The 19,146-nt window shown below is 42.7% G+C and overlaps 1 protein-coding gene across 1 annotated transcript; it reads right to left on the bottom strand.

Moving 5' to 3' along the window:
- Positions 1 to 54: 54 nt before the first annotated feature.
- On the bottom strand, positions 55 to 18,591 carry znf106a (zinc finger protein 106a). The gene is made up of 22 exons (XM_072689497.1): positions 18,476 to 18,591; positions 16,337 to 16,440; positions 15,793 to 15,854; positions 13,622 to 13,816; positions 10,298 to 12,148; positions 9,744 to 10,206; positions 9,336 to 9,405; positions 9,084 to 9,238; positions 8,914 to 8,974; positions 8,502 to 8,816; positions 7,639 to 8,344; positions 7,337 to 7,374; positions 6,450 to 6,595; positions 5,729 to 5,863; positions 5,390 to 5,506; positions 4,742 to 4,933; positions 4,313 to 4,375; positions 4,052 to 4,171; positions 3,893 to 3,964; positions 3,401 to 3,472; positions 3,081 to 3,227; positions 55 to 2,448 (listed from the first exon to the last, which is right to left on the bottom strand). The coding sequence occupies exons 2-22, from the start codon at positions 16,406 to 16,408 to the stop codon at positions 2,392 to 2,394; spliced, it is 5,109 nt and encodes a 1,702-aa protein (XP_072545598.1). The 5' UTR covers positions 16,409 to 16,440; positions 18,476 to 18,591; the 3' UTR covers positions 55 to 2,391.
- Positions 18,592 to 19,146: the final 555 nt, after the last annotated feature.

The raw sequence follows: 19,146 nt of genomic DNA, 5'->3' as shown, positions 1-19,146 counted from the left end.
GCCTTTCCATGAATATTCTTTTTTTTTAATAATCTCACACAAGGACAGGTCGACAAAACTGTAAATTTGTTTTTATTGAAACAAGGTAATCACTGGAAAGGAACAACCTTGTGGGTACCAGGGAAGAGGTTGACAGAATGCTCCCTCAGCTACACACTATTGTACAGTTGAGTTAAAGTGGTACTGCCAGAGGCAATCGCTAAGAGGACCAAAAAAAAAATAAAAATAATAATGTGGCTAGAATAAAAGCAGCACAACGAAGAATCAAAGAAATGAAGGGAAAAGGCCACCATATACTATAGTATGCTGAAACCTTCTTAGTGTGGAGATAAGCAATGTTTAAATGTAGCTTATTGCCTCATATATTACTTATCTACTACTCAAGCACCACCTAGACCTGGGGTGGGCAAGGGAGGGCCAGAGTCCTGCACGGTTTGCTGATTCCCAGCTTTGATAGACCTAGTAAACCTGGTGATTAACAGGCGACTTCCACCACAGTCCAAGACAATCCACGTTTCTGTTCCATCTGACAATGAACAGACAAGACAGTGGTTCATCTGGGGGCTCAGAGGACCACATCTGAGAAGCACTGAATTTTAAATCAGGCCTAAATGAAACCATTATGACTGCTGTTTACCGTTTAGCGGCTGTATGTTTTTGTGTGCTGCCCTTATGGCTGAGTGCTATGGCATGGGAGAGGGATTCTAGTACTACACTCCACTCCATGAAGAACACCTCCCATGTTAACTTCAACAACTTGCAACACTCACACAGTGAACAAAAAAATCCCACAGTCAGACTGCCTGCCCTTCCGCCATCAGCTTCTGTATTTATATCAACACAAAAGAGGCAGAGCCTTTGCACAACTCTCAATTATATGAACTTTACTGTGGCACAATTCAGGCAACCAATATTTCACAGTATTAATATTATTATTAGGCACAAGCACACTCCCACGCATTATGCTCACAGTAGGTTAAGCACTCTTAACTGTCATATTTCAGGATCGGTCACTTAAATGCCTTCCCTTGAAAGACAATCTGAATTACGGCAAACCAGAAACCCCTCCACTTTGTCTTAATATCAGCGAGCAACCACACAGAGTAACAAAAAAGGGGAAAAACAGAAAAAGAGAGAAAAAAAGGCAGTGCTTATACGAGAATAGAAAACAACCCCACGTAATGCATATGAAGTCATCTTTCCACATTAGTGGGAAATAAAGTGAAACCTCTGAAATGACAAGAAAGAAGAAAAACTTGAAGGAAAACAAAACTTGAAAAAGGAAGTAAAACAAAAACAGGAAGAAAAAAAAAGGTTAGATGTATGACGTGCTATAGAATAGCAACTTATTCTCATTAGGAAAAAAACAAAAAACATAACCAACCCAAAAAAACCCCCCAAAAAACAAAAACATCTTTAGTGTTTTAGCATAAAGCCAATACTGCAAATGTTGATTCTACGAAAGAGACTGTCATCAGAAAACACTTTTGTAGTTCAAATAAAATAGAAAACCTGGTTGCTCAAGAAGACACACCTCAAACCACTCCAAACGAAGTACATCCCTGAACCCATGCCACACACAGTACCGAACTAAGTGTGTTTGTTTGTTTTTTTTTAGCTGGGGAGCATTAGCAACTCGTCTTTCCCTGTCCCAACTTTTGTACAACGTTTTCCGCAGTTCTTTTCATTCGTCTTTATTTGGTCATGGAATCTCAGAGCTGACAATACTGTGCACAATCAGTTGAGAGACAAGTGGGAAGAGACAGATCCAGAGAGAGCTGCGTTATCCATTTGCCTGCAGGTATTTACTCTGTTCTGAAAAATGACAGTTGTGCCACAGCAGGAGAAAAGAAAGCTGCATACTCAGCCAGGCTTCAGATAAAGAGAGACAATTACAGCTTACATGGACGAGAGGGAAAGATAAAATGATGTGAAGGTTAGTACGGTCACAAAACCAGTAAATCTGTGAAAAGGAGACTGAAAATAATCTATATTCTAAAACTGAGGAATCTTTGGATGCCAAAAAGCCTCAAAACACATCCAGTAGGCAATTATGTGACATTACTAAACATCTACTGTGAATGCTGCTCTTTCAAAAAGATGTTAACAGACAAACTGCCCCCCACCCCCCATAAAACTTCTCCTCAGTGAATAATTAAAATCTTCCATATTCAAAGGTGGCATGAAGAATGGCCACAGTAGCTCGTCTCTCTCGCTCTCTCTCTCTCTCGCTCTGTCTGTTTGTCTCAGATGATAACTGTTGGTACTTAAACACATAGAAAAAGATATGCACAAGGAAATAGCTCCTATCCTGAGGTGTAGATGAGATCTTCCCAATATGGGATAAGAGGGGGTTAATTGGGTGAATAGTACGAACACTCCAAGGGCCCCTCAAGACTCCATTTTACTGTCCTCCTCTGCGTGTTTCTGCATGTGACCATGCACCGCCTACAAAGATCAGAGAAAACCACACTGTTGAAGGGGATATCCATATTTGATACATGCATGGACACAGATGCAGTTTTGTAAAGTAAATTTTACATTGTTATTAGAAACCACTACTCCAGCCGGGTTTGTATGAGAACAGGATGTAGTTTATACTGAACCAGAAATATCTAAATGCATCCAACTAGTATTCTGTTCACACCTAGTCGCTTCAAACGAGTGTAACCTGGTAAGATTTTAACTACATGCATCTGCACTTGCATTACAATGTGTGACAACACCAGGCTAATCATCTCTCTCCAGATATAACCCTGATACTGAAGATGCATAAAACGGCCAGGTGTAAAAATGTGTACAGATGACAACTGCCTTGCATTGGAATACAAAACTACAAATGGCTTAATTGCCTGTTTATTGATTAAATAAACTCTGTGTAGACTAAACATGAGCATAGTTTTTTTTTGTAACTGTATGTTTCTTGACCTAGACTGTACATTTAGCAAGAATACTGCATTTCGTAGAGTTTCTGCCTAGGATTTGCTGGAATGCTGTGAGTGGCATGATCATGAATAAACCTATTGTACTTCTGCAGTTGATATGCACTGTATATGCGTGAATGTGGGTTGTTCCAGTACCTGTTTGGAGCCGTTGCGAGATGTGAAGAAGGAGTCGCAGTTCCTCCAGCGGCACTTGAGCGTCTGCTGCGTAGGGCTGGTGTGGTCGTTGAGCAGGTGCTGCTGCAGGTGCTCCATTACACCAAAGATCAAGGAACAGCCATGCCACTGCGGAAGATGCATAATATACCGAACATTGTGTCACTCAAATTAGTATTTGTTTCACTTATATAATTGCATTTAATTTTTTTTTGTGGTCCACAAAGGATTGTCATTTTACTGTATACTTGTTTGTAAACTGGATGACAAAGTTTTTTTTTCTTGACAGCCCAGTGACTTACCCAGCAGCGGTAGTTCTGGATCAGGTTCAGCCGGACAGCCTGCACACTCCCATTATAACAGCCTGTGTAGATCTACAGCAGAGTGAATTACATAAAACAAGAGAATAAAATGTCACGATAAAATTACTATTTATGTTACATGATACATTTACAAATGTAAATGTTGCAATGACTTGAATTGTGAGCAAATTATATGAATTACAGAATTACCTGGACCTCTGTATAACGGGCTTTTAAAGTTGGGATTTGATCATCATACCAGTAGACACTGCATTCATTATTCCTCAAAAACTGTTTTCTGTAGCCCTTCTATGTTTCAAGTCTTACAGCTTTAACATTATTTCTTCTGCCATCATCCAATAGTCTATTTTAATAGTGGCATATGCCCTTGAACTAAATCATGCTGTGACGAGAAGAATTATCTAAAGCCACATGCTTTGAGAAAGTGAATGAATGAATGAGCTGAGTGCATGTTGACAAAGGTAGACTCACCATGCTCTTGTGGATGATCATACACATCACCATGTCTGAATGTCCTCCATACACCTGCAACCTATCGTGAGACTGGGCAACACCAAAATACACAAAACGCTTTCAAAATCGCTCTAATCAAAAGCTCTTAACATTAGACAAGACTGCCTGCTTTCTCACCTGCAGTTCATACACACGGACCAACTTGTCCAAGCATGCTGTGACCATCACCTTCCCTAGTATGGCCACCACGGTGACAGCATGGTTATGGCCCTTGTAGATCCTCACCAGCTCACCGGTCTGAATTGCGTACACATACACACACACACACACAGCAGGGCTAGAGTGAATTCCTTTCCAAAAATGTGAGAAATATTTTCCTGCTTTTTGCTGCTAAACCTTAAACCTTAAAAATAGAATTTTCCTGAAGGACAGACTCACATGTATATTATGTGCATGGACAGACTGATCACTGGATCCACTGAACACCAGATCATTCACCACCTGCAAACAGGAAATATAGAAGCTCTCTTTTAGAAATGAATTCAAACCACGGCATCAAAATCAATTATTATTATTTGTCTTTTAAACAGATATGAATAGTTTTAGAATTTGACTTTAGATCAAAGCTTTGAAAGAATGACAAAAGGTCAATCTGCTAAATCACACTGCCATTATTATGCTGTAATGTCCTAAAAGAGAGTAGTATCTGTCTTAACAGTAACAGGGAATGGTAGCATGGTAGACACTTGTTTTATTATTGGACAAGCTTATGACATCTGCCATAATATGTTTATGGCACAGTTATGCCTATAGTATATTGTAGATTTCAAGTAAAATGTAACCATGAAAACACATATATTTGTGCACCTTCATGCAGAGCACAGTTTTGGTGTGGCCCTCCAGGGTGCGAAGCAGCAGGCCACTCTTGGCATCCCTCACACTGATGGTGCTGTCATAGGAGCCCACAAGCAACACACGCCGAGCGCCCTCCTGTGCTGTAGCCAGGCAACTCACTGCCCTCGGCCCATGGCACTCAAACACATCCAGCTGCTTATTATTCTGAAGGAGGAGATCAGACAACACACACTTCAGTCTACATTTTATACAGCAGTTGGTGAAATGGTACATTTAGAGATGGCAAGTTACACAATATCTTATTGTGATCAATTTTGTTATTGCAATGAACAACGAGATGGCAGTGTTTAAAGAAAACTGACCAACTGCTTGCTTCATTACAAAGAGCATTATTAGTCCTGTTTAACTGGGTGTAGTGCAGCAAATGTTGAATGAACAGCACAAAAATGACTAAATATGGGAGAATATTAAGATAGCAGCGTTTAGTGTATATCAAAATATAAAGTGTATCAATATTTGACCACATTTCTAACCCCTACTCACATTCATTTAAGCAAATGATCACAAATGAACACATTAGAAGACTGTCCTACTGTTGAAGCTAAAGCAGGTGTTTTTTCCTCCCAAGCCATAAAAAGTGAGAGAGCTGAAAGTACTTACCTTGAGGCTGAAGGTGACCACCGAGCCATTGGCCAGGCCAGCATAGAGCACTTTCCAACGGTTGTGGAGGCAGAGCACACGATCAGGGAGACTGAGCTGCTGAACACACTCCCGTGTCTACAAGACAGAGCAACCCAGTCAACCACAGCCTTTGTTCCAAGATATTCCCCAGTTGGACATGCACATCAGAATATACCACAAGAACCCCTGTCAATCATACATTATATGGCCTCCCCTTTTTTACATTCCCCACTCCGTAACATGATTGTTGGGAGACGTTGGGAGTCGCTCTGCACATATAAGTGTGTAGTGCACTGAAGCAGAGCCACTGGGACGCACCTTAATGTTATAGCAGCGGATGGTCTGGTCACTGGATCCGGAGTATAGGCGCTGCTGCAAGCCAGGCCCCGACGAGACCAGTAGGCAGTTCACTTTACTACTGTGGCCCTCAAACACAGCTACACACTTACGACTCTAAAGGACACAGGAGAACAACACAGTAGTGATATATCTGAGAAGTCTGGGAGGTAAAATTAATGAATGAATTTAAAAGACTGTTACATCCTAAAGTCAACCATGCTGTAGTGCAATGTAGTGCACAAAATTGTATTTCTATCGCTGGCTCTAACATATGGTCACAAAGGCAACAGTTTTGCAGACTGAGTAACTGAGAAGGTAGTATTTTAACAATAAGGAACAGCAGTTTTGCTGTTTCTGTTTCAGACTATTGGCAAAAATAGGACCCAGCCACACTGGTTAAACTGGGTAAAGAAGTTTAGGTGTGTATTATTCAGCTCAAGCATTTAAAATGGTTTTATAAATGGGGTAAAATAAGGGTTGTTTGACTTATAGTAACAATAGTGAAAGCCTTTTTGGTGTTAAAGGGTCCTTTAAAAGGTTTGTGTTGTCATGGTTCTACAGCAAAGCACTAGGCTTGCTTCTCTCCTATGGAAATATAGAAGTCAGAATTACTGACTGCGGCACTTAAAATCATGCTTTATATGCATCATGCAGAAAGAAGAATAGTGCTGGGCAGGAGTATGGTTGCATTGAGGCTCACCACCAGGTTGAAAGCTCGTATAGTGCGGTCTCCTGAGCAGGTGAACAGCAAGCCATTATGAATCTGCATACCATTCACTGCCTCGTGATGGCCCTCAAATGAGCCCTCAGTGGGCACCTCCTCCTCTCCTGGGTCTGATGAAGCATCTGATAAAACATACACACATTAAGAGTCATTGATTATGTAAATCATTAAAGCTACCTGCTAAAAATCATTAATAATTATAAAATAAATAAATAAAAAATAAAAAGTAATTCTGGATAGCTATTCAACATATTTTCTAATTCATCGACCAAGATTCAGTGTTGCCTACAATAAGTCTTTCTTATGTAAGTCATTCCTCTTTAAGCCAATCAAGTTTCCAACATACACTTGACATCCTCACAAGAAGCCAAGAGCATCAACAGAGTGTTCTGCAAAATGACTCTATACATTCATCATGGTCTTATCACAGTGGCTGCTCTCAGAAGCAGGGCTAGCCATGTCGGATCTAGGAAAATATCGGGCTCTAAGAATACCTTGCCCATAAAAAGTAATTTAGGGAGTTGAACTATTTTAGTGTTAGCATTCTAATTTTGGCTGTGAGATAGCCTCAGTTGAGTCTGCCCTAGAGAGGCCAGGGTTGCTCTCTCTGAGAACATACACATACCACAGAAGAATCTGAACTGAGAATCTACTTCAGCGGATTTGGTTCATCAGCTAAATCTAACCATGTGTTTCTCAGTAATTACATTTTTCTGCACTATGTTGTTGAAATAATTAATATAGGGTGAACCATTTTTGTTAAGGCAACCATTTAAGGTTTTGTTTAGGAAAGACATTTTAAAAATGCTAACATGCTTAAAGTAAAGCAAACCTTCCAACAACTGGGCATGTAAAGAACCTACCTGAAGATGCTTTGGATGCCTTCACCACTTTCTTCTCACTAGAAAACACAAAATATGAGATATTTTAGGAACAAAAACCCACATTTCTGGACAGTGGCAGAGTTATACTATTATACTATTATACTAATAATTCTAAAAAAGTTTTTTTAGGAAATTAGGAAATGAGATGGATTGCTTTTCAAACATGACCATCCTTTCACTGGGGAATAGTGCATAGCCAATTCATGACACTACTATCACATTACTTGTGGTACTTTGAATTACAGCTTCCATAAAGAAGATTCCTATACTCCACCACCAACCTTTCACAGCTCCTTGCCGCACTGCTGGTGTCTATTTCACTGGTGGATGTGACCTCATTGCAAGCAAGCTTCTGGGCTCTTGTTTTCAGAGCAACAGGTTCCTTGGAGACTTGAGCAGGGCTCATGTCCTCTGCAACCCCCTCGTCTGGGTCTGACGAATCAAGATTGACCACTTCAGAGGGTAGAGCCTGGGGGAGCTCCACCATCTCCAGTTCTGAAGAATCAGTGTCCTGGACCTCCTTCCCAGCAGGGGTTCGTGTTGGTTCCTTGCTCTGCGTAGGATCAGGAGCTTCTGCCACTTCCATGCTCTCCTCTTTTTCCTCAGCAGCAGGAGGGCAGGAGGAAGAGGAGGAGCCACTGGGCCGACGACGGCTCCGGAGCTTGCGGACGGGCCGTGTAGGCTGATCCGTGTCCAGTTCAGAGTCACTGACCGCTAGCTGCTCGCTTCCCTGAGCTTTCCTCAGTACCCTTTTTTTCTTCAGCTTCCTCACACGCTTCCCAGCCTTGGCTTCTTGGACAGCAGAAGCTGGGGAGGGCTTAGAGAAGAGGTTTGCTGAGGCAGGGGGGGAGGAAGGGTCTAGGACTGGCTCCTCTGAGGCCCGGCAAGATTGAGAGGCAGCCCTCAAACACATGGTTACTTCTTCCTGCGCACGTTCCATATCCTTCTGACTTATTTTTACCAGGAGACTGCATTGGAAACTAGCACCTGTGGCAAACAGCAGGATTGTTATGTGTAAAAATCAGTTACAGGCCAGTTAATTACTTCAGCTTATATTCAGCAAATAATACTACTTGAAGTTATTGTATTGCAGCAGCAACAGTGTTGAATGAAGTAGGTTTGTAAGACAGAACTTCAGGTTTACCTAAACTGGCAGACCGCTCCTCTGTCTCAGGGGCTGCAGCAGTTATTTGCTCCGGTGTAGTACTGTGGGGACCAGGGAGGGGGCTGTCTGCATGCTTTCGCTCTGGGTTGGGGGCCACAGGCGACAGGCGCTCCTGTTTAACAACAATACAGGCCGGACTAGTGGCGGGTGATGGTGCGAGGAAGGGCGAAGAAGCTGCTGGGTTACTGTTCGGAGCAGCTTGTTCAGGCAGGGCTGAAAAGGATGAAGGCAGTGCTGCTGTAGTAGTCAGATTATCATTTGAGCTTCTCAGACTCTTTGGGGACTCTGATGCACCTGGAATTATATAAAGAAATGTACAATTTTCTCACCTGTAGTTTCTATGTAATAAAATGTAGCAAAACAACAAACCATAAATACACAAATTTAGTACCTTGCAACCCTTGGAGGATCTCTATACGCTTGGTTCTCAGGGAACTCATTTCTGTGGTTACCTGGAAGGTGGTTGACACAATTGTAAATAAGATGACTACTCAAAATCTCAAATCTTGACGAGATGCATGTTGTTGTTTTTTTTTTTGTTTTATTTAAATGAGATCTAACCTGCTGTTTGACCATTAGCAGACGCTGCACTTCCATATAGGCGGCCTGCAAAGCAGCTCGGGCCTGGATTAAACTGTTATCGACCGCCTGCAAAGAGCCGTTCAGCTCCTCCTCGCGCAGAGAGACAGCCAGTAACTCATCCAATTGAGAGCGTTCTGAACAGCAAGACAATAAATTATATTACAAACAATACTGCAAAGAAAACTACTGCAAGACTCAAAACTCTTGGCACTGAATTGAACACAAACATACCTTTCTTAGGCTTGATTTTCAGCCTCTTGTTTTTCCTCTCTGAATTAGGAATTTCAGGAGATACAACATCCTAAGACAAAAATAACGGACATAATCAGTTTATATAAATACTTCAATAAAGAGTTTAGGAATAAACCTTTTCTGCTCAGTTCAAGATGGAACAGGCACTCACATCATAACAGCAGCAGACTAATCTAAACAGATAATATTACTGCCATTATCAAAATAATAGGTGCTTAAATAATCTGCATTTTCTCTTTACAGCAGATCTGTTGGGCTGCTTATGTAGGGTAACACTGGATTGAAAACGTAGAGATTAGTGACCATAATGGTGATGACTGATGCAAACACTTAATACATAGAGTGTGCCCTTCAGTATTACACCATGAACAAAGCTAAACCACTCACCCCTACTGCTCTGCGTTTCTTCCCGCCACTCTGGCAGTCATTCAGTTCAGTTCCTGACATGCAACTACTGTCCCCATCAATAGGCTCTGGATCGAGGACTGGAACACTTGCACTTGATGTTGCCGTCTGTGCTTTGGCTTGGGCTAAGCCTTCATTTTCCCTCTGACCTTCACAATCATCTTCCAAGAGTGACTGAATAGACTGAGGCATCGGTTTGGAGCGGTGTTGCGGACCCCTGATAGATATCTCCATCTCTGGTTCTTCAGTTTTGAGGAGAGAACAGGAGGCAGCAGTGCCATCAGTGACCACACTGCTTTCAGACATGCTCCGTTTGCGTGAAGGTACTGGTACTGTGTTAAAGTCAACCAGAGAGTCCCACTGGAATCCTTCACAAAGAGGGGCATCATCCTCCTCCATGTTGCTTGGGCCTTCTGGCTCACTTGGTACCATCTCTATGCCAAATCTAAACGAAGAGAGACACATTATTAATTCAGAATGTGCTTCCCCCTTAGATCAAATGTAGTCAATCTTTGCAAAGCAAACAAATCCCTTACCTGGGCAGGCCCTTGCCTTGCTCTTGTTTCTTGCGATGGATCTCCTGGTACACCTGGTCCCAGTTAACGTTCCTTCTGGAAGCGGAGGAGCTGATGAGCTGCCGCAGTGTGGGCTTGAAGCCTGTGTCCTTCTCGCTCTCACTTTTCCGCGTGCCACTCACGTTCCTGATGCGTCGAGCAATGTTCAGGTTGGGTTCACGGGCAACCGCCTTGGCCTTGGTGCCAATGTGTCGATTCAGGTCCCGCTTGAGACAGGCAGGCAGGGCTAGCTTGCTTAGTGGAGGCACCGAGCAGCCAGCTGCAGACTGAGGGTGGCTGCTGCGGGAGCCTTCACTGTCAGAGCCCAAGCCTTCATCCATTGCCTGCATTAGCTGATCTTGTACGACATCATCATCTCTCTCGCCACACTCCTCTTCGTCCTCGCGGTCCACTGTGGACGTGCTGACCTGCAGAGACTGCAGCGAGAGGCTGGCATCATTTGACGAGCTGCCAGACTGCACAGCAACCGCTGTTCTGAGGGAGTGCTGTGTGGTGTTTCTGTCAAACTCTTTCCCTCTTCCACTGTGTTTCTCTGATTTCTGCTTCTTGCCCATAACTTGTTCTTTTGCCCTATTCAGCTCTGAACTTTCTATCTGCAGGTCTTCCTCAATATGCAGTGTAGTTTCAAGGCAGTCCTCTGAGGCAGACTTTTCTTCTGAGCTCCTTTTGACAAGAAGCGTCTCCTTGGCTTTGCGCAGCATTTCAGAAAGCAGACGCTCTTGCTCTGCACCGGAGGAGGCATCTCTTGGAGACTGGGAGCCTGAGTGAGAATGCTTTGAAGCTTTAGAGCTAACAGAGTCTTGACTTGTCGCTCGACTAAGATTGGTCTCAAAACCAGGGTTAGCAGAGCCCCTTTTTTCGGAATGCTTAGTGGGCCTCTCAGTTCTGGGTGTACATGAAGACGTCTGACTGTGTGTGAAAAATTTTCCACTGCTTATGCCATTCTTACTGGAGACTGTACTATGCCTTCTGTGTTGCTGCACTTCATCCCATGCAGAAATCCCATGCAGACCACTAGACAGATCTGTCTGGGACTGCACTGCCGGGCTCTGGCTGCTTGTGTTTAACCCTTTACCCTTGCCATTTTCAGGACACTCAAAATGCAACTTCTCTGAGGGAGGCTGAGCATCATTTTGAGATGGATCTCCAAGCTTGGCTGGAGGATACGGTGCCCAGCGGTACGTCTTGTCGGTCTTGGAGCCTTTACCTTTTCCAAGATCATTCTCTCCACCCGACCCTTCCTGACTTTGGTGGCCCTTTTTCTGGCTTTCAAAGTTGTTGTGTGGTTTCTGGTGGTGATGTTTCTTAGACGATGCTCCAGGGTTGGACGGCTGTATGTTTGCGCCAAAATCTTTGGAGCGTTGCCAGTTAATGCCATTGCTTCTTTCATAGTGCCCTTGACTACCTTCTTTACCAGGCCAGGACTGCTGGTTCCTCTGTTGTGGAGAGCAGCCGCCGTAGGTGCCCGGTCTGCCTCCCCAGAGGTTTCCACGGCTGTGTAGGCTACCCCCTCGCCCATTAAAGGATCCCCATCTTTGTAGGTCAGGAGGTCCTTCGGCATGCCATGTGGCGCTCCTATTCTGCCGGCTGTTCCAGTTGCTGCGGTCAAGACTGGGACCTCCTCGTGGTTCCTGCCAGTTCATGGCCCCCCTGTTTCTGGGTTGCTGGGAGAAGCTGGGGTGGAGCCGGCCAAATAAGCCACCCTGCTGCTGCATCCACTGACACTGGTCTGACCACTGCTCCTTTAAATCCTGCCACTTTTTTATAGTCACCTGTTCCTCCCGGGCTCTCTTTGAGGCAGCTTCCTCTTGCCTGTGTTAGTGGAAAATTAAGAAGACAATGGACTAATTAAACTGTCAAACATGCACCACAACTACACACAGGAAACACCTACAGGTTGTAATCAATGCTCTGTATATAGAAATATGAGACACTGCCTTAACCAGCTTTAGGGGGTAGGACCTCAAGGGCTCTTCGGTGTAGGATAAAGTTCTGCATGTGACAGAACATGTGCGAGGCAACTTTTGCTTGACAACCACGCACAACTTGTGGCACTGCTTCATTACATTGATTTACTTCTTAGTTACTGCGTTGGATCTGGCTGTTAGACATCTTCCAAGAGCTTTCCCTAGTTATACAGCATCTCAGGAACTTACAGTCTGAACTTAAATTGGTTTGGACCTCCAGTAAACACAGCAAAGCAAAAAAAAAAAAAGTAAAACTCTCCATTATCTAAAGAATTCAATTCACAAGGTTATCCAGAATCCAGATATCAGCTCCTAGGCTATTTGAGTTGGCTGTTGGAAAAAGAGTATGGCATAAGACACGGGGCAGGGAGAGTGTAAGTGAGCAGCCATGGCTGTTTTGTGTGTGTTTTCTTGTTGGCACAGGCATGGAAAACAAAGCACAGTGCAACATTTTGCTTCTGCTGCAATGCAGATATTTAGTGACACAGCAGAATTGTTAATGCTGAACACCTTGTAATGCAGCAACTTCAGTTAAGGTAGAAATGTCATAATACTGTCCAATCACACTGATTTATTACTATATATATTATCTTACTATACTATCTTATAGTATAGTATCTATATTTATAACCATCTCTGACTATTTATTTTGGTGGCTTGGATACCGACCACTGTAACTAGACCACAGGAAGGTTAGCATGAAAAGGGAGGAAAAAAATAGAGACCAAATTCTTCATCTCCCTGAGAACTAACCACGCCTGGTTATAGAGAGACAGTCAGCTCCAAGTCTGTTAAGCACTGAAGGCATAGTGTGAAGAGAAAGAGAGTGTAAATGAACAGTCGCGGCTGTTTTGGGCGTCCTGATACATGACTCCAGTTTGCAGCCCTGTTTAATATAGAACTGACAGCACATGGCTAAGGGCACAGACAGGGGAAAATAGCTTTTAAAAAGAAGTCTGCATGATTTTTATTATTTGAGACGAATGTGAATATTGATATCTTTAATAAACACTCTGCAGACACATATGTAGTATGTTAAGAGGTTTTCAGGGCACTTAAATGGTAAAACTACCACTACTATTCTTAGTACATGCAAACTTGAGTAATCTGCTCTCATATAAGAGGTGCTAAAATTTAGTTTTAACAAAATTGCAGACACCATTACAAACTGGTACATAATAAATGTTGAAACTCCGTCAAGAACATGCTATAAGCACAAAAGAGTGTTCCAACATGTGCACACAAAAAACAAGGAAAAAATACAATACTCAAAACACCAAATCACAAAAAGTCATACAATTAAAGAAAATTCCCTCACCTGATGAACTCCTTGCGTTTCTCGATAAGCTCAACCATCTCCTTGTCAAAGTATTCTTCATCTTGGTCTGCCTTGGAGGCCTGCCGCTGGTGGGCCTCCACAAGCTGTTTGTGCACGGGGCTGGAGATGTGACTAGCGTATTCGGTCAGGCTCACCACCGTCACCCCGCAAACTCGGCACTCGTGTCCACAGTCCCTGGGGAAAAGTGGGGACAGGGGCCGCTCAATGCTACCCTCAGGCATGACTTTGTTTTCTTAAAAGTAGTTAAAAAAAAATGTTGTCAACAAGTTGGTACGGTCGAACTAGGCCTTGACTTTCGCTGCAAATGCAAAGCCTAAGACACAAGTGCAGCCTTTGTTCTTCTTAAAGCAATAAAAAAAAAATGAGGGAGATAAATCCAACTCCAAAATGAAAAACAACAAAGTACAAATAAAAATAAAGCAACACATTAAATGATCAGGAGGCAAACTGACTTATTTTCATGCAAAAAAAAAAAAACAACAACTCAAAATCGCAAAAATAAAAACAGCTGTATCATCCTGATCTTGTGGAGGGTTCTGGGGGCTTCGTTTTAGGTTAGGAGCGGCGCAGGATGGGGTGGTGGGCCTGGCAGACGGCAGCGGGCCTGTGGCATGGTGTCTCACCACTAGCGCCCCACAAACAGAGCCTGGAGGCTGGAGCCCTCTCTGTGGCAGCCCAGCCCTAGCGAGCTGTCACGATGGTGTCTGCTGCGCTCTGCGGTGAGCACTAGGCAAGCAGCCTGGTTTCGTCTGTAGTGCTGCACTCCCCCGCCCGCCCTCCCTCCCTCATTCCTCAGTTCTACAGAGCTGCATCAGGGTGGGTCTCTCTCTGGCGTTTGCTGTAATACGAGCCCCAGACAGCTGCCTGTAGCAACCCCCCTTGCCCGAGCCCCTCTTCTTGAATGCCAGACTTATGAGCTGATAGATACAGATGCCTTACAGGCAGATGGACTACTTCTCCAAAAACTGTGCCATGGCAGAGTTCCCAAATACAGTGATCAGCTTGAGAACTGTTTACATTTCCACACACCAAAGACCAGGATCCTGTTTTCTTAGCTTTGTATATAAAATGGTTTTATACATGCCAAGATATATTCAATACCATCAAATTTATGTTAAAGTTCAACATTGTTCAAATGCTTTACAAGTCCAACAAGTAAATAAACTTTTTGTAAAGAAACAAAAGCAAAGTCATGTCCTCTATGCTTCAGATGCAGGGTCATATTCTTTTGAACTGTATTTCTTGCTTTCCCCCACCTCATTCTCACTTTCTACATTCCAGTGGTCTACATAATTGTCACATGAGAAACCCAGTTGCTCTGTGCTAGCTGTGCCTGTTGTTTCCAATGTACCTATATATATGCCCTTGCTATGGCAGCTGCCTCAGCTCATCCCTTCAAATACTGAAGAGAACACGTGCCCAACAACGCACGTGCCCTTTATCAGTCATCCCCAACTACAACATGCACTTAGCCAAATACCACCAAGTGCGAGAGTTCAAGAATTTCACTCACAAGCGTAAAGCATAAAAATAACACTGCACCAAACGCACATCTACCAAGAACCATAACTGGACTTTTGCTAAAATTATTTCCACAAAATACAGTTAAGCTTGCCAGTTCACCATATTGGGAAAATCTTACAACACAAAGGAAAGCTTGATTACTCAAGTTTGACATGATAACTCAAAGCATGACGAAGTATTTTGGACATTTGTGTTCAGAAATCCAGCAGCATCACTTGGAAGCCACATCTTCTAGCTGTTGACATTTGTCCTTATTCTGTAAAGCCACTGCATCTCTATTGTCCCTACCTAGTCCCTTACTAGTTCTAGTTCGAAAAGCAACACAGCGTCTTAGGCATGACTCTGAATTTCTTTATGTATCCATTTTTAGGACATTGTCTCATTACCCTTTTAAACTCTAAAATATTTTTTCTGTTATTAATCATTATGCAGAAACTACAGTGAACAATTCAGGAAACATTAAAAAAGTACTGATCTAAAATCAGGTCCTATAATTTGATACGTACTTTATATATAGTGCTGATCCCGGAGTAGCATCCTAAGAAAGCTTCGGGCAGAACTACACATTCTCACATAGACGTACATGCAGAATTTCACACGAGGACAGTGTACAGGCAGTTACTAACCGGCCTTTGAGATTCTCCAGTTCTCGATGATGCAGCATACTTCTCATATGCTCATCCATCTCCTAAATAGGAACACAGAAAAATAAAGGAAAAAAAAAAGAATAAACATTTGCTGTTTAAACGCTTCCTCTTTAACAAAGTACTGTAAAGCCCAGCCTTAGTTCTAAACTACAAAATGCATGAGATGAAGTCTGGTTGCTTCACATGCAGCAGTAATGTATGGCCAGAAATTTGCTAGTAGGGCTGTGTATTGGCAAGAACCTGGCGATACAATACATATTGCGCTACAGGGGTTAATATATATCAATTTCTAGGAAAAATGTCATAGTATAAGAAACACACCATCATATGCAGAAAATCAGCTATCTAGTGGTCAGGGTTTATGCACAACACAAAATGAACCACTGTCTGCCACCAATCTTTACATGTAAACTAATTATTAAAAAATAAAATAGATACAGTATTGCAAAACATAATACCACAATACTTAGATATGCTGATGTACTCTACACCCTATATAGGTTAAACAGAGTCGTATGTTCACCTGTTTGGAACTGTAGACGCTATCACAGAGAATGCACGTCCGGTTTTTCCCCATGTTGAATAATGGTAGCATTTCTCAGGCCATAGCAGATAAGTGCAGCATATCTGGAAAGAAAATAAACTGTTAGAAACTTCCAGTCTTAACCCAGTATAAACCAACAGTAACACTATATACAGCACCATACATTAGACACCGTTTTAGCGCTGCAGCGATACTTCAACTGTTCATGTGGGTTAACATATATTAAGCTTGCATTAAAATTCAACATCATGATTCCATTACCAGCCAATCCCAAGAGCTACTGCAATGGGAACTGGTGGCCCCATCTATGAATAAATTATTAACCCAACGCAGGATTAGCTCCAGGCAAACATGATACTGAGCAAATTCACAGAAAAGAGGCCATTTTAATTCACCTGCTTGCGCAGCAATCATCCAAGCTTATTTATCAACCTAATTATACAGCAGCACATGTGTAAGGGGTCAGCCAGCTCTCACATTAGAATACACGGCAATGGCAGCGCTTGAAGCTGGCAGAGTTCCACTTTTCGTCCATATGAAGGGAAAGAGGTCAGTGTCCTAAACGCCAGTGCCGGTCTAAATACCATGGGAGAGAGTGCACAGTGGTCATTTGGCTAAAAGCAGCTCACTGACAGCGCTGGGCTCTCGCTCAGCCACAACCACGATCGCGATCACGACACTGCAGCGTCTGGTCAAGTTCAATGCCCCCAGAGAACTGCTCTGGAAAGCTTCTTGCACCCCCAGGTCACACGGTGCCTGTTACAGCTCAAATAAAAATACCCAGCCCTTCATGTACCACATGGCCTCTGATATAACTGCTTGTCCCAAGCCTGCAGTTTCAATTACTGGCAGACATTGCTTTTATTTACCTGTAAAAAACAAAAGGTTGATTATTAGTTCTTTACAAAAGTAATAATCAAACAGCTGAGTTTCTAAAGCTGAGCATCTAAAGCAATATGCCATCTTGCAAACCACACCATATCGCTTCCCTCAGAACAGAACTGAATTCTTAATACTGCTTAGTATTTTTAAGGCCTTAGCAAACAGAACTGGCACCTTCGTGTCTGACAGACTATACTACAGGGCAGGGTTTAAGAAAAGCAAATGCTTGTTTACTGGACAACCTTCACACACTACAGAGGACTTTAGTCTGTATTGTAAATGCAGGAAAGTTGGTACCAGTATACAAATAATGCTCTAATAATATTCTAAAATTGTTCCTTGTTTAGGCTACAAGAAAATCAAAGTGCAACGTTTTATTTAGCTGCTCTGTTTGAATGACTATACCTAGCCTGGCTCATCATCTTATCAGAGCACAGCCAAACCAGCTAATACAATCTAATGACCCCATCTGCAGATACTCTGAACGCCCACAAGGAAATGCCCTATTCTAATCAAAGGAGAGTCAATGATGAAGATAAAGTAGCTGTAAAATCGGGGAGGGTGCCTCCCTATTTAAGGGTTGTGTTGTCTGTGTCTCAGAAACCTCAGCTTCATTGTACCCTTCTGATTCTTCTTCTACCAGATATAAACAGTAGCTATGTAGTGCTAGCTAGCACGTTAGCTACAAAACATTAGCCATCTATCTAGCTAGCGGTTTTAAACAGCGCTAGCTAGGTTAGCTAACTAACATTGCACAAACCGAGCGTTATAAGGTCTCCTGGGCCGAAATTGACAATGGCAGTGTTTGAAACTGAACTCAACGCTTTAATATTTAGGAAGATTTGGGATGTTACAGCGATGAGCCTCACTGGAAGACTCAAAGCTCAAAGCGCAGCGCTGCTTTAACAACACTGGATCCGAACAGACAGCTAGCGGTCAGGCTAGCAGGACCCAGACTAAGTTAAACTCAAGTGTTAGCGGCTGAAATATTAACACTGATAGCCAAGTCTACGATAACATACGTGTACCCTGTCATACTAACCTGACATTATAGCTACAGCGTGTGTTAACACTGTACGCTTGTTAAACAGGGCGGGACACGCAGTGAAACGCACGAGACTGTGTGGTGCAGCTAGCTAACTGCAACACACCCAACGTTAGCCAAACAAATTCAGCAGCAGGTAGCGCTAGCTACTCAGAGCTGCGACGCGGATCCTGATCATGGTATAAATGTACCTTTTCATTTAAGTGGAGAATAATGCGTCTGAGTCCCCCACTGGTGTTGCATTTTATTATTTTTAAAAGTTCCTTACTTATGGTTAACGGTGTAACATGCACCGATATGTGAAGCTAAAAACTGCACTTTTTTGTTAAAAATGGCCACCAAGAGGACCCGTTTCAAAATAAAAGTCTACAAACTCCAGTACATGTATGTAAATTCCTCAAATCTGCACTCATCTCGAATGTTTGATTGTGGCAAAATAATTATTTTACATAACGTCAATAATTACAATAATTCAATCTCTCACGTTTAAATATAATTACATATTTAATACATGTATCTCTTTGATTCAAATGATTTAGCTTTATTTACATTTATGGTATTTAGCTGATGCTCTTATCCAGAGCGACTTACAAGGTTACTCGTATCACAGAGGTGGGCCAATGTAGTGTTAGGAGTCTTGCCCAGGGACTCTTATTGGTGTAGAGCAGCATAGTCACCCAGACCGGGAATCAAACCCTGGTCTCCCACATGGTGATGTAACCCAGTGGCAGGTAGTGGTGTTATCTGTTGTGCCACACCAACCAACCACTTTATTAGTAGATTAGTAAAAACTTTATTTTTTATTTTCAAAATTTCACCTTAAAAATAGTAGCCAATTCTGACAACCAACACACAGAAATGA

The sequence above is a fragment of the Salminus brasiliensis genome, chromosome 10, assembly GCF_030463535.1.
Source record: "Salminus brasiliensis chromosome 10, fSalBra1.hap2, whole genome shotgun sequence".
NCBI lineage: Eukaryota > Metazoa > Chordata > Actinopteri > Characiformes > Bryconidae > Salminus > Salminus brasiliensis.
The sequence above is the reverse complement of the archived record's forward strand: the minus strand, read 5'-3'. Positions and strand labels throughout refer to the sequence as shown.